At 55.6% G+C, this 15,031-nt stretch overlaps 1 protein-coding gene across 1 annotated transcript in view; it reads left to right on the top strand.

Moving 5' to 3' along the window:
- Positions 1-2,103: 2,103 nt before the first annotated feature.
- Positions 2,104-15,031, top strand: part of LOC105701947 — a 32,607-nt gene continuing 19,679 nt past the window's right edge. Inside the window, exons 1-3 of the mRNA XM_023431878.1 lie at positions 2,104-2,122; positions 2,183-2,261; positions 4,671-5,355. Coding sequence (XP_023287646.1) covers positions 2,104-2,122; positions 2,183-2,261; positions 4,671-5,355 — 783 coding nt within the window. The remainder of the gene's footprint in view (positions 2,123-2,182; positions 2,262-4,670; positions 5,356-15,031) is intronic.

The following is a 15,031-nucleotide window of genomic DNA, read 5'->3' as shown; positions in this document are numbered from 1 at the left end:
TTCGTAACCGCGTTGTCTTTGCGGAAGGGTTATTAGTCCCGCCAGATCAATTCCTGGAAAATCAAGTAACGGGGTTCCGGGAGTTTCTTAAGACCTAATTACTCTCGATAACCTTCAAGGAAGCGCAAACGCGCAAAAACACGGTTAGGGGGAGCGGAGATGATTGGAAGCGGACGCAATAAGCGAGTATAAAAATGGAACGGACGGAATAAGGCATGATAATAAAAATAAGAATAAGCCGTAATGAGGAATGATTTCGGTAAAGGAATTAGCGGGTAATTTGGGCATTTTTTCAAGGGAACGAAGAACGGTCCGAATAGTCACCGGTGAAGCCGCCGAGAGGCGCTAGGGTCGTTCGCTCGAGATGGGAGACAAGTCGTTCGATCCGGTTCGGCCGATCGGCCCTTGAGAGACTGCCGGGAACTTGCCAGGAGAGGAAGAGAGAGAGGGAGGATCGAGTGGACTCGACATTGAGCCAGAAGCGGGACAAAGAGGACCGGAACTCGGAAGTGGAACCCGGACCTCCCGGATTTGGAACACACGGACGACGCGCGTTGGGATGGGATCACGCCATCGACTTTACACCACGAGCTGCGCATTCTAGAGGATAAGGGATATCCACGACGTACTCGAGGGTCCCCGGCATTGTTCGAGGCATTGCAGCGGGAAACGTACCTCGATAGGATACAACCTACGAGGAAGAGGAACTCGATAAACGGAACCTCGCGCTTGGCAAAGGGGCGGCAAAAAATGACTTCCACCGCAGAAGTCGAAGGGGAGTCCCATGGAATATCCTTGGGAAGCGTCGCAGGTGGTTCCACACCCTAGGGAATCCCTTTCGGAGCGCACCTCGATACGAATTAGGAACCCCTGACTTACGCAACTACGGTTACGTTGCAAGACGGAGGCCCTCCTTGCGGCATTGTTACAAACGATTGCCGTTGATCGGCTCAATCAAATCGTCCGTCATTCGGAATTAAGGGAATATTCATAAAGGAACAAAGGCAAAATGACCGGAGATCCATTTTCGGGGATTACTCGCGAGAAGACGTCATCGTTGCCTAAGCAACTAATAAGGCTGAACTAAGGCTGCCTCTACGAGCAGTGGACAGAAGAGGCACCTAATCCTAGAATAGTTGGACTCATAAAAATACTCTAGTTTATCCTATCCTCGCGACCATTACGTTACGTGACCCTCTTCTGCAATTGTTCTAAACGTATTGTACCCCGCACGCCATTCACGCATGTTATTCGATGTATTCCATGTACTCGTACACGTTACGTGACTCGGTGGTCGAGTACACTTTTGTAGCGGGTAGCGTCGTTATCGTCGATGGGTTAGATGTACTGGAGTAAACTGTAAACGAGGCGAAATACCATTCGAAAGCTGGTACCGATTGTTACTCTTGCGAGTTACGCCTCTGGACGGACCTTTTGTTCCGCGGGAAGGCACACCATACGCTAGTCTACCGAGCAACCATAACGCGAGGCGTCCGGCACCATGGCTGAGCCGCGAAACTTGATTGATACTTCCTGGGGAGTTTTAATGCCTCGTAACCCGTAACCAGGCATGGATTGTCCCGAAACGAGCACCAGTTAACGCCGTCCTTCGTTGTCCGTTTAACGGCGACAGCGATCGTGGCCGGTGAACCCCGACGGATCGATTCCACCCTCGTTAGGTGTATCGCATCCCCGCAAGAAACCGCGTATGCATACACCGAGAGGAAAGTGCGTCTGCGACCGCCTCCGAATTGTCGACACGTAATGGACAATTGTCCATTAAAAGTGCGACCCTCCCTCGCTGGAACCCGATCAACGTTCACATAAAATTAACACCTCCGTATACGAACTTCAAACCTTGACGCGTCTTCGCCCCGATGTGGAATTTTTTCCTGCGTATCTATCCGCATGGGAATAGAAAAAAAAAATGCCGATGCCGAATTGTGCGTTTTCAGGTTTCCCAGCTTTTTTTCCCGCAAAATTGGTAGATCTCATTCTTCGATAAATTGGGTTCAACCCTTCGGCTCATAAGACGGCGAAAGGCGCCCGACGTTTGGTCCAATATTCCATGCACGGTCAGGGGAATTTCGGCCGTATGTCGAAATGGCTCAGAGGGCTAAAGGTAGTTAGAGAAAGGAGTTTGCGTTATCTCGGGTGATACCGATTTCCTCTCCCTTGGTAGAGGAGGAGGCGGAAAACGGTGTCGGCTCGAGACCCATGGATTCTAGAGGTGGACACTTAGCCGTGTTAGACTCGACGAGGTAATCCCGGGTTGCCGTTCCCGTGGCCGAGGAGTGGGCGCACGTGACGACACAATGCCGCTCCGACGCCTGGGAGGCGTAACTCCTCCGAGGGCGGCATCGGCCCCGACCATCGGAGGAACCTCGTCGACCCGACCCTCGACGTCGGCAACCCCGTTTCCCCGGGCATCTATAGCATCGATACACTCACGGTGGCCGAGCCTCGCGAAAGAGTCCAATTTTAGCGGCGCCGAAATATTTCAAGAAGCGCACCTAGGGCGCCGCCGACGACGCAACAATACGCACATTTGATTGCACGTGGAGGCGTGTTAAAAAATTGTCCGTCGATCGCGTCGAAAGAGAAAAGAACTTTACAGGGGAGAAGTTTATTAATCGAGAATCGAGCCTCGTTAGGGATGCGTGTAAATGATACACGGGAAGTGCCGCCGCGGATGGTCGGCCATCTTGGGTTGGGTACTCGGGAAATGAAATCCCCTTCCAGGGCGTTCATAGGTATGAAGGGTACGTGTACGTAATCGCAGGGTTCGGGGTTTTTGAAATCGCCTCTCGGTCATCGCGGATATATCCGGTCGGCATCTCTTTGAAGTATTTCGGCGCCGATCTCCGGGGCTATCGGTCGGGCCTGGTGGCGCGCGTACTGCGAGGTGCTTATGCACGTGTACAGAATATGTATAGAATATGTATAGAATATGTATAGAATAATTCGGAGCGGAGTCCGCGGTCCCGGCGTAGGACCAATTTGAAAACAAGCGGAGCGAGGTATCGGGAGACGGTGGAGGGTGGTCTCGGTGCCGACTCGGCATGAGGCGAGGAGATAGGCAGGCCGCGTGACTAACCCGCTGCTGCAGCTGCTCGCAAATTATCGATTCGCGAAAATTTCCATCCGCGCCGACGGTCATGCGCGCACCTCATTCCCACCCCGAAAACGCTCGCACGCAACGCGCGAGAGGGTGCGGGACGGCGGCGGCCGCCAGGCGGCGCCACGAGCGCGCGCAGGCCACGCACGTGCTCGGGGCGGGAGATTTAAAACCGCTCGTCAGCGACTCTCATCCCCGGCCCGGAGTATCCGAGACTCTGAGACGCGACGGAACCTCCGCCCGCGAGTTGCCGCTCCCGCGATATGGACCGAAATTGATACGCATGGATAGATATTTCGAAGCGAGTCCCATGGCCACCGCAAGGGACGCCGCGTGGCCCTGGGGTGGTCTCCCGGTAGACGGAATCGAGAGGTGGACGAGGCGCTCCTTGTCGGGGACCGACGGTCGCGTCCCGCGAGGAATCTCCCCCGTCGCCGGCTCGCCGGGCGGGGGAATCGCGCCCGCGCGGTGGTGCAGGGTAGGAGGCGTCGGGTCGCCCGGGCGGGGAGCGGCAAAACCAAGATGGCGGACCTCGCGACGTCCGTCCTCCACCGTGGCGGAACGTAGAAACGTCCGGCCGTACTCGGGGAGACTCGCGCGCGCGGAAGACCGCCGGGGAGTTTTCCTCCGGTGACGAGACGCTCGAGGAGGTGCCGAGTGGGACTCGGGTGGTCGCGGTCGCGGTCGTGGTCGTCGTCGCGGTCGTCGTCGCGGTCGTCGTCGCGGGAGCGAGGGAGCGAGCGGAGCGGGAGCGGCCCGCCATGGCGGAATGACGCGAGCGCCCGGCCCAGGAGGCGGCGGAGGAGCGGGCCCGGCCTAGCCGGGGTCGGCGCGTTCCCCGGGAGTCGGGTCCGACCAACCCGCCCGGGGGCGGAGCGGGGTGTGTCGGGCGGCTCGGGGCGCGGGCGGGCGGCGGAGGAGCATCGGGGCTTGCCGCTCATGATGCAGCATGAACCACGGCGCCCCGGCGGCCTGGGAGCTCGCGAGCCTCGACGGGGGTCCTACGTCGTCGTCGTCGACCAGGTGCTTTCGGCCGCCCCGGGGCCACGGGGTCCCCAGGGCCCTCGGGGCCCGGCCCGCGGCGAGGGTCGCCGGCGGCGGCGCCGCCGGCCGCGCCAGAGCCCGGCGGCCGCCAGGGCGGACTTCTAAGGGCCCTGCCGGCACGCGGGGCCGCCCTCGCCCCCCGGCGCCGCGACGGCGGGAGCGGTCGCGAGGGGCGCGGCCCGACCGGCGGCGATGCAGGGCCCCGCGCGGCGGCGGCGGCGGCGACTCCTGCAGCAGCTGCGGCCGACTCCGACCCGGGTCGAAGGACGCGCCCCTGGTCGCCGGGGTGCCCCCCGGAGCGGCGGCCACGCGGTGGGGACGCTAGCGTCCCCGATCTCGCGCCCATGCGACTCGAGCCGCCCCGCTCCACGGGACCACCGGCCAGGGCGCGGGACGACGAGGGCGCCGCCCACCCTGCCTCCGGTCGCCGGACCACGTGCCGGTCGTGCCGGTCGTGCCGGTCGTGCCGGTCGTGCCGCCCGCCCCACCCTGCTCGAGCGCGGCCCAGGGGCCTCCTGGCCGCCCTCTGCCTCCTGGCGCTGCCCGGCCTCTGCGCCGCCTCCGGCCCCGGTCGCCAGCGCCGCGCGGACTCCAGGGTGCACCCTTACAACGAATACGCCTGGGAGGTGAACCGGATCAACCCTTGGCTGTCGGCCTGCGACCTGGCGGGCCCAGCGCCGGCCGACCTGCAGGGGAGCTGCGGGCCGCCCGAAGTGCCCAAGAACTGTCCAGTGCCCTGCGAGCCAAGCGAGCGGGACAGCGGCGGCGACGTCTTCCTCGAGGTCGCCGGCCGGGTCGCGACCCCCGGGAGTCACGGTCTTGGCGGGCGCACGGCTCCGGAACAGTGCCTTTATTACCTCGCGGAGTCGCACAAGGAGGATATCTGCCGGGACGACCTCGGTCGGGACTCTCGGCCGAGTTTTTTATCCCTGAGGGAGGAGCGCTTCCGGCGCGTCGCCGGCTTGCGGCTCCGGCACTGCTGCGAGCACGCCGTCCTCCACGCCCTCGCCCCCGGCGGGGCCGGACCCCTGGAGGACGTTCTCAACGGCGGCCGCGAGTGCACCGAGGCCTTGGATAAGTTGCTGCGAGTCGACGCCCTCGCCGCCAGGCTCCACTGCGAGTTCGAGGAGGTTCTGGCGCGGTACGACTGCGCCCAGTCCTACTCGGTCATCCACAACTGCACCCACTGCAAGGTGAGCGAGGGGCACCCGCTCTACCGAACGCATTCCCCCGGGAGCATGGACGCGTATGAACGTATTAAGGTCCTCCCATACGTCTGACGTGGAAATCATTCACTTTCTCCGACCTGGAGGCATCGAATTCTTCAAAACTCCCCACGTCGTCGCGCTCCTCCTTCGGGCCTCGGTCATCCCTCGAGGAAGTCTCGAATGATTCGATGCACCCAGTCTGGAGATAAGTTTTATACATGGAACGACCCATTCGTATCGCGTCGCTTCCCTTATCCGTCCTCCCGACGATTCGGTCCGCGACGTTGATAATTTATTCCCCCGGAACCCGGGGGTGGCCCGACCGCGACCGTGACGCGTCGCGTTGACGTATCGAGGACGCGACCGAGGGACCCCCCGGGGTCGACCTTAACGAGCGATAACCCCCGCCACCCCCGGTAAATAAACGACAATGGCGCATCCCGCGGATAAACAAAGACCGAAAACTACCCCCGGCGGCCTTAACGACCGATAACCCTCCCTCGCGTTCCCGACCATCCCCGACCGGCGGGGGATTAAAGTGAAATCCCTGCATCCCCTGCCACCACGAGGGGAAACCCGCCCCCGAAGAATCGACGGTTTCGATATCGCCCGACTTCTCTGATAACGCCTCCACTCCCTCTTCAAAGAGGACGTTTGCCCTCTTAACAATGAACGGCGATAATTGCCCCGCCTTGCAATTGTAGGGAAACAACCCCTAGACGCGACCCTGGAAATTCCCGAATGAATTGTTAGCAAAAACCGAAAATCCGTCGGAAATAAATAATCCCTCCGGGGAAGCAACACGGATCTATTTTCTTTTTTTTTTTTCTTATCCCGATACGGGGAAGACGATTCTGGATAAAAATTCCGGAGGCACCCTTTCAGGGTTTATCGTTCCTCGAAGGAAGATTCCTCGTCGTGATTCCGCCGCATTTTTTCCCGACGGTCGACTGTCCAGGGTGATGGGGGGATGCAGAGGGTGGTGCACTTTTCGGGACACCTGGTAGAAAGGAACCCTCGATGCCGACGTTTATGGGGGATGCCGCTCGTGTTGTATATCGTACGTACACGCGTCCTCGGAAGGTTGACCCCCCGCGGGCTCGTTTGCGCCGCCGCAGTTATCGCCGCGTTAACGACCGCACCGCGACTTTCAGCACAAAACGAATTCCAGTCGCGAGTCGATACCTCGGACGAGGCTCCTTCGGGGGGCCGGGGTGGAGGTGCTCGATTTTACGGGGCCCGATTAATTCGATTCCAAGCGTTGACCCTCACCTGCAGGTGGACGAGCGAGCGAACCACCCCCGACGCGTCGTCGGACGAGCGAAAGGGGGTTTAGCCGATTAATTAATTATTTCCCGGCGTGTCGCTCCCTAAGGGATGCCGCCGACGATGTACTCATTTGCGAGCCCCCTGTAACGCTCGCATATATTTATATATATATACATACAGCTTTTGTAATACTTTTTAAATATTCCTCCTGGTCGAAACTCTTCGGCGGAACTTTTTACCGAGACTTCCGGAACGGTGGCAGGTGTAACTTCGCCCCTGAAAAAGGGGACATAATTAAAATGGGGGAAATTAACTTCTCAGCCTAATATGTAGAGAATTTATGTATCTTTTTTTTTTTTTTTTGTATACAGGAGGTATATTTTTTTTTTCCCCCTTCTAATTCGGCGCTCGTTCTTTTGAGGATTCAGGACGCGGTTTCGGACGCGCCCATCCCAGCTCGCGCGATATTAAGTACGCCCACGCACGTCGGTATTTATCCCCGCCGGTTGTACGAGTATTATTGCTTTTCTTGCACCCCTTGTACCAGCGAGAGGGTTTGTTTTCCTCGGACCTCCCTGACCCACATTCCGCCGAATCCGCGAAGCTCGTCGACCCCTCCGAGCATCCGTCTCGTCCTTGCATCCCCTAAGACGGTCCTCGCCTGAGACGCTCCTCCACCACCCCCCTTGCCGGAAGGGTCCTCAAAATTTGTCTGGACGGAAAAACACCCTAATGTCCGATTCCCGATATCAATCCAGGAAATCGTTACTTCCGTCAATGCACGGACGTCCACGTACGTCCACGGAGTCGGTCTTAAAAACGCCCCTTCTCGAACTGATCCGTTTGGGGTTCGGCGAACCCCTCGGCATCGGGAGTTTTCTGATCGATCGGGCGGAAGCGCCGAATAAAATCGAAACGCCCGTCCGTAAATATGATCTCCATAAATCCAATATTTTCCTACGACACTCGACCCACCCTCCGCATCGACGCGCCCCTAAACGCCCCCGTAATCGGGGGTAGCCAGGGAGCCGGTACTCGCCGAGGTCGTCGAAGTTGTCGAGGATGTCGAGGACGTGGAGGATATCGAGGATATAGGGCGGAAGGGGGCACAGGCGTCGGGGCGCCTCCGCAAGGGCGGGAAACGCGAGTGCCACTTCGTGGCCGACGTCGTTACGATATCCTCGGCGTAACGCGAAACGGAATCCTCCCCTGCGATTATCGTTAACCCGCTCGTCCTGCGCCCCGAAAACAGGGGAAAGAAAGTAAGCGAAGAACATCGACTCGCTTCGAGGCCAAGGACCGAATTTCACCCCCGATCTCGCCCCGGAAATCGCGAAATAACCAGCCCCCGGTTACACCGTAACCTGACCGATTAACGCGCCGTTTGATCGAGTCGGGGATTTTTGGGGGTATTCTGCAAACCTTGGGGATGGAAAAAGATTATGTGGACCCTTGCCAAAAAACCCTCCCTTTTCGAGATGGAAATATTTTTTCCTCGGGGGGTGGAGTCTCGATATCTCCGGTTCTGATTTCACCTGGTCAGGGGGAAACCGCGGAGTTTTTCGCGTTTTCCTTGGCCGAGGGTGGCTCACCCCCTTCCGGGGTTTGAAATTAGACAAGTTCCCTTTTTATTCCCTACTTGTACTCCTTTTTCGAGGACACTGCACCCCGCGCTCGTATTTTATGCATGCCGCTGCGGCGCCGGGTGCGGCGCATTGTTTTGCACCCTCGACTCCCCTTCCGCCCCTCTCTTCTGCGTGAAAATCAAATGCGGTAAATTCCGCGGCGACGCGTCCCGCTGTTTTAACGCGGCCTGGACTCGAGGGGCGAGGGAAAAAGTCGGGAGGCAACCCTCTTCTTGAACATCGCGGTGTCACTGTGTGAAGGGTGGGAACCACCCTTGCCGCTTTCAGGAGAAGTACCCCGATGGACATAAATGTCTTCCCTGGAGATATAGCGTTGCCAGGGCACGATAGGACGACGTTCATGTCCGCCCCTGTACATTGGTAATTTTTTACCAGGACGAGAAATCCCTATAGAGAGTTACCCTTTAAAAAAAAAAAGAAAAAGTTCACCCTTTCCGTGGAAAAATTCGGAATTCCTTTCAACGATCCTGCTCATCCGATCACGAATCCACGAGTACTCTCGTCATTTAATCCCGATGAATGAACCTCCCCTCGTGCACGTCCACACAACCCCCGCCTTAAGGGATGCCCCGAGGGGGACGGAGGGGGACGGTGATGGATATACGCGTATAATCGGCATTCTGTCCTGGTTTCGGATTTTTTTTTTTCTTCTTCCCTCCTCTTTTCTCGTTCTTCCCGATTCCTTGCAGCCCTCGTATCGGGCACTCGTGAATGAAACTGCGAGATGGCGAATCGATAGATTCGCGAGGGACCGAAGGACAGGAACTCGAGGGAACCGGGAAAGAGATACCCCGGGGACCGTTCCCGTAAAAGCGCGGTTTCCGGGGAAACCGTGACTTCCGGATCCTCCCGTATTCCTCGTGTACTCGCGTTTCGAGAAACTCGTTCTACTTCTCCTCCCCCGTCGGCTTTTAATGCCTTCCTGCTTGTTTCGAAATGGACCTGAATTCCCCGGAACGTCCGAGTTCCTTTTCAAGGATCTACGTCCATTTTTCAGGAATTTCATATCAATACGTTCCCTAATCATTTTTGATAAATACTCGCGAATAGAGGGGGAAAAAAAAATTTTTTTTTTCCCCTCTAAAATTGCCTGGGGATGTCAAAAACCCGCGTTGGACATTTATAGTCATTTTTCCAAAATGCCGAGATACTCGCGAATAGAAATTAAATTTAAAAAAATATATATATGTCGTCTGTTAAATCGATGCAAAATTTCGATAAGGTTAAGTAGTCGAGCCTCGTGACGGGAATCCGGGTGATAGGAGCCGATAGAAGTTGCGGAGTTTATCGGAGCCCGATCGCTCCTCCTGATTGGTTAATGAAACTTCAAAGTGCTTAAAGAATCGATATCGCGACCCTCCCTCGATTCGCTGCGCTTCGGCAAACGACATTAGTCGTTTGTTGGCGATTTAATAGCGCCGAAAGCTTTTTCGCCCTGCGTTTCTGAATTCCCTGTTTAGCGGGACGTCGATTAACGTAATCGCTCGTACGCAAATGTTGGAAACTTCGATCAATCGAAATGACGGTGGAGAAGACATTATCGACTATTTTTTTTTTTTTTTTCATTATATCATATTTCCAAGTCGCTCGATTTCCTGCGGGAAAAAGTCTCTCCTAGTCTTCTGGGGCCTCCCTTAACCCGAGGAATCGTCGATCGATGCTCGCGGAATTACGCGCGGAATTGGCCAATCCGGCCATTAGGGCTTTTTATCGGACCGTCTAGACGAATTCCGAAATTCGCCGCCCCTCGTCAGGGCGTATTCCCGTGTTTTTGCATAATCGCCGAGGAAGGGAGAGATACCTCGGAAAAATGGCGGCGTCTCCCCGCGTCGCGTCCCCGGGGAGGGATTCCTCATCTGGGTCAATTTTTAATATCGAAATCGCGAGTCGGGAGGTGGATTCGCCAATGGTTCCTCATTTCCCTACGTCTTTCGACATATTATCGGCATTCGGGAATATTTGTCGTGCGACAAGTTGGCATTTCGCTGCCGCAAGTCTGGGCACGGAATCGGTCTCGCGATCATCCCCTCGTCGCCGCAATCTCGATGGAGATTGCGAGCCAAACCCTGGCAAGGGAGGAGCAGGGTAACAGATCGAGCTTCGCTTGGAACTCGAAAGTTCCCCTCGGAGCTGGTCAACCCCGATTACTGCAGCTCGCCCGGCCATTGGCATCGTTTCCGTGAGGCGTTTTGCGGACGGGCATCGAAAAGTAATTAGCTGGCCCGACCGAGATGCAGCTCCTTGCAATCAACGGCACACACGAAGAACGAGCGCGATTAAGGGGAGCACCCCGTTTTTGATCAGCCGAGGGACCTCGTTGCCTTCGTCAACCTGATATTATTTTTATTACCGCTTAATTCGTACCATGAATTTTCACGGCTGGATTTCTAGCCAAAAGGGGGTTTACAAATTGTGAAATTACGGATTAAATCCCTCTCGTAATGACCACTCGGTAAATGTATCGAAAATCCCCCAGGAGATGCGGTTTCGACGGGGAATTGCATAATTCGTCGAAGGATTTTCCGCATCCCCGGATGGTAAATCAGCTGATCTCGTAACAAACCGAGCCCTCGCCGTAGGGCGGCCTCGTTAGCATAAACTTTTCCTTTTTTCTTCGGGGGCGTTTCGATTGATCGATGGCAATGCCATATTAGGCCGGAGGGGCTAATGTATTTACTTCCCGGGGAATATGAATACGTCTCGCGCGACGCACCTTCCTTTTGTCGTGGGGTTCACGAAAATGTCACCCTCCCGCCTCGATCCCCCCTGGCTGTCTATTTATCTTCCCTTTCCCTCTCGTCGGCGTCAAGAGTACAACTTTTTACCGAGTGACCCGAAATAAAAGTACTCCCCGCCGTATTTATACATCCGGGGGTTCCTCTCCCCAGGGAGACGCGTCTATACTTAGGCGAAAAAGGAAAAGGAAAAAAAAAAAGGAAAGGGAGAAGAAAAACAGATCGTTACATTTTCACTCGATCTTTAATTCCCTCAATTCTCTTTTTCTCGGTCGAGAGAAAATGCGATCGTTACGCTTCTCCTTAACCTTTGTAATTTATGCACGATGCAGGGCATGCAATGCATTCGGTGCTTTTTACCATTTTTTACTTTGCACTTTCGCAACTACGGGCACGCTTGCATCGGCGCTTTCATGGGGTGGCGGATGTGCCCGGGGATGGTTTCCATGGATCCACCCACGCTTTGCGTTACACGCGTCGTGCATCCCCGACCCTTCCTCCCCGTCTTTACGCGCCCCCTCGACACCCACCCTATTCGCGACTCTGACTGTCCGGGGATGCACCCCAGAAGCGCAGTCGACGTACGTGCATTAGGCACGGCCGTTTCAGCCTGTCGGCTGCAGGCATTCCCACTTAACATATCAACCCGGTATGCACCCTCTGCCGTATTACCCCTAGTTACTTGGACACGTACGCGTGCACCCGCGTGCACATACGTGCACATACGTGGACGGGGCAATCCCTCGTGCGAGCTTCGAAGAGGACCCCGACACCCCTAATCGTTACTACCCCCGGTAACTAGCCAGTTACCCCAATATCGATCACCCCGAATTTTCCAACCCTCGACTAATTAACCTCGGATTAGTAAAACTGGGGATTAAAGAAATCTTTGCTATTTCTTTTATTGCGACACTTCACGGTGGGTCGAATCGGACGTTAAGGGAGGACGAGAGGGATAAAGGATAGGAGGGGTGGAATTTCAGACCTAAAGAGGGCTGGTCATGCATGTCTCGAGTCGCTAAGTAAAACGCAACATTACTGGGCGAGCTCTTCAGGCTCGGCCGCGTCCGGAAACCGGAACGGTTTCCGCGAGCTCGGAGATGTGGCACTTCCGTGGCGGCCCTTCTTAAGGGGCTCGCTTTAAGGGGAGCAATTTTTCGAACCCCTCCGTGCAGTTTCGCACTTCCCTCCTCGGTTTTGCCGCAATTTACGCCTTAATGGACACCGGCTGGACCGCTCGATTTTTTGTCGCACGCGAATAGGATCGCAGAGAAAATTTCGCATTGTTAAGAAGTCGCGTCATTTGTCAACGGTTGAAAGTCGTATAGGAAAGGGTCAATTTCGGGGGTAGAATTTGATCGTATGGACTCGAGAATCGGGTCCCTGGGGTGCATCGCGAGACGTTATCACGATCCGTTGTCACGAATGCCCGAACCGATGCATTCTCGAGGCTGGTCCTCTTTTCGGTCCTCTTTGTCGGCGCTTTTCCGCGGCTAAATCAATCGCTCGAGTGACGGACGGGGGTGCTCGACGAGCGCTGGTCGCATAAGGCCCGACCTCGCGAAAAGTGCAACCCCCGAGCCCGCAATTCCCCGGATAATTCCAGGCCCACCCCAAAATATCTCGGAAAATGTGCACCCCCTCCAACGTGGCCAAATCCGCGAGATATGGCGACTTCTTTCCCGCGACGTTTATTTTCCTATAAACAGGGTTTTGCCTCCCTCCGAATTTTCCTCGTTTAGGGACATACACGATCCTCGGGGTGGCTCTAAGAAATAGAAGAGAAGGACAGAAAGAAAAAAATGAAAAGACCGGCGCTCCTCGGCCTCGTAGAACAGAGGGGACGACACCGGTCTCGTCGCCTCGGCATAATCTGGATTTTTATTCTCCCCCCTTCATCCCCCGGGATAAGCAAGGCTCGGGAACGATAAATGCGACACCGCCCCGGATATCCGGCGGCTTAAGAACCGAGAACCTTTTAATTCCGGATGCGGATTCTCGGAGAAATTCCCTCCTCCCTGGGGTGTCGGGGGGCAACACGACCCCCGCCCTTCGCCCCGAATTTTCCCTCGCGAATTAACGTGCAACTTCCCCCTCATATTAACTCCTCCTTTCCGGGAGTCCTAGGAGAGAAAAGAAAAAAAAAAAGGAGAACCGCCCGAGGAGATTTCGCGGGCGGAAAGAGCTAACGTCAAAGCGAGCCCGCAATTTCGCGCCGTTTCGGGGACCCCCCCCCCCACGATCTTTTCCGCAAAGGATTAATGCGCGATTACTTGCCAAGTTATTTGCAAACTCGATATTGCCTATCGATCCTGCCCGTGGCGCCACTTCCGGTCCGCAGGACCGACCAGGGATACTAAAGGGTGCAAGGGTTGCCTCTTAATTTCGGAACTTTTTTTTTAATCTTCATTGATTAATTTTTTTTTTTTTTTAATTGAATTCGGACCCTCGATGACGCGATTATCGAGGGGTTATTTCGTTGATTTATCGGGCCCTCGTTTAGGGGTTGACTCATCGCTCGGCCCGTTTCGTCCCCGACCTACCCTCGACCCGGGGATGTCCGTTTCTGTAAAATAGATCGCCACCCGGCAGGCGAGCAATCTGTAACAAGCCGCGCCCCACGAGACGAAATTGACAAATTGCTCGCTAATTGCGCATTAACTGCCCCACCCCCCATGGCGCCTCCCGAAAAAGCTCCCTTGGAGCCTGCCGACGCCCATCGGCGTCGCGAGAGCTACCTCGGACACTTGCAGAATTCCTTTGTCTTTCATAAAGGAAATAGGTCTCTTTTTTTTTTTCTCCCCTTGGGTTTCCTTTCCGGGAGGATTTCTGGTATTTAATTGCAAGCGGATGGATTTCCCGTTTCGCGGCGAGTCGCCGTCAAAAGACACCCTCCGCAGAGATTCGGGGGTGGAAGGCCGAACTTTCCTGGCAGGAAGTTTTAATCCTCCCGAGATATGAATCTCCCGGGGATATTAAGCAAAATCTTCCCCCGTTTCACCCTGGAAAGGAGAGAAGGGGTCCAGGAGCGACGTGGATGCGTTACTTAAAGAATCGCGGGCCGGAAGTACCGAAGAGCCTCGTCGCCGTTAATTCCTGGTTAATTGTCCGATCGGATACGTTTCATTCAATTTTCTGGCAGATCAATTTATTTGCGGGGGGAATACTCGCCGGCGGGTCTGGGGGTGTGGAAAAAATGATCGCTTTGCGCCCCTTGGGGGCCACTTCCGGGCGAGTCGACAGCGCCGGTTTTCCGACGCGTCGTTAATGAATAAATTAATTAAGCCGGACGCGGGCCGCCGTTAATAAAACTGGCGGTACGCGACTAAATATAACGGGCGTTGTTTCGAGGTCGGGGGTGTTTCGGCGCAATCGATATAGTGGGATATATATTTTCGCGGGTCCCGCGCCGCCGCCATTTTGGAGAACGCCCGGCCTTCCTTTTTCGACCGTGTTCGCCCCTCATTTCCCTCTGAATTAATCCCTAATTAGGCGGGCTGATTTAATTGGATGTTCGGTGGAATCATCTTGCAGGCATTAGGCAACAACCGAGGACCGATTTCCCTTAGGATGCATCCCAGAGTTGGGCCGATTGGCGAACGTTGGCGGGAGTCGAGCGTCACGTAGAGTCTCGGGAGATGGCGCGAAATCTTGAGAGTAGTTAGGATATTCCGGTAGCGAACGGGGTATACATCAGGAAAAGGTCAAGGGAAGCAAGAGACGAAGATCCTCCTTGAGAGGATAACGCCGATTTTGAGACTAGCACTGATTTTACATCCGAATATTACTCGATAATCCCCTCAAATCGAGGAGACACGTTTTCAAAATGGCGGCGCCGTCCTCCCCGAGTGCGTCGTCTAGAAGAGAGGTGGGAACCCGTCTAAATTCTTCGTTTTCAATCGTTACACCTCACGGCTTGCTGGAATACAGGAAAAATAATAATTCCTTGTAACCTCCCGCGGAAAAAAAAATTTTTTAGGCACCCCTGGATGCCATTTATCGAGCGACAAG

The sequence above is a fragment of the Orussus abietinus genome, unplaced genomic scaffold (assembly GCF_000612105.2).
Source record: "Orussus abietinus isolate OABI.00-Male unplaced genomic scaffold, Oabi_2.0 scaffold46, whole genome shotgun sequence".
Classification (NCBI taxonomy): Eukaryota; Metazoa; Arthropoda; class Insecta; order Hymenoptera; family Orussidae; genus Orussus; species Orussus abietinus.
The sequence above is the reverse complement of the archived record's forward strand: the minus strand, read 5'-3'. Positions and strand labels throughout refer to the sequence as shown.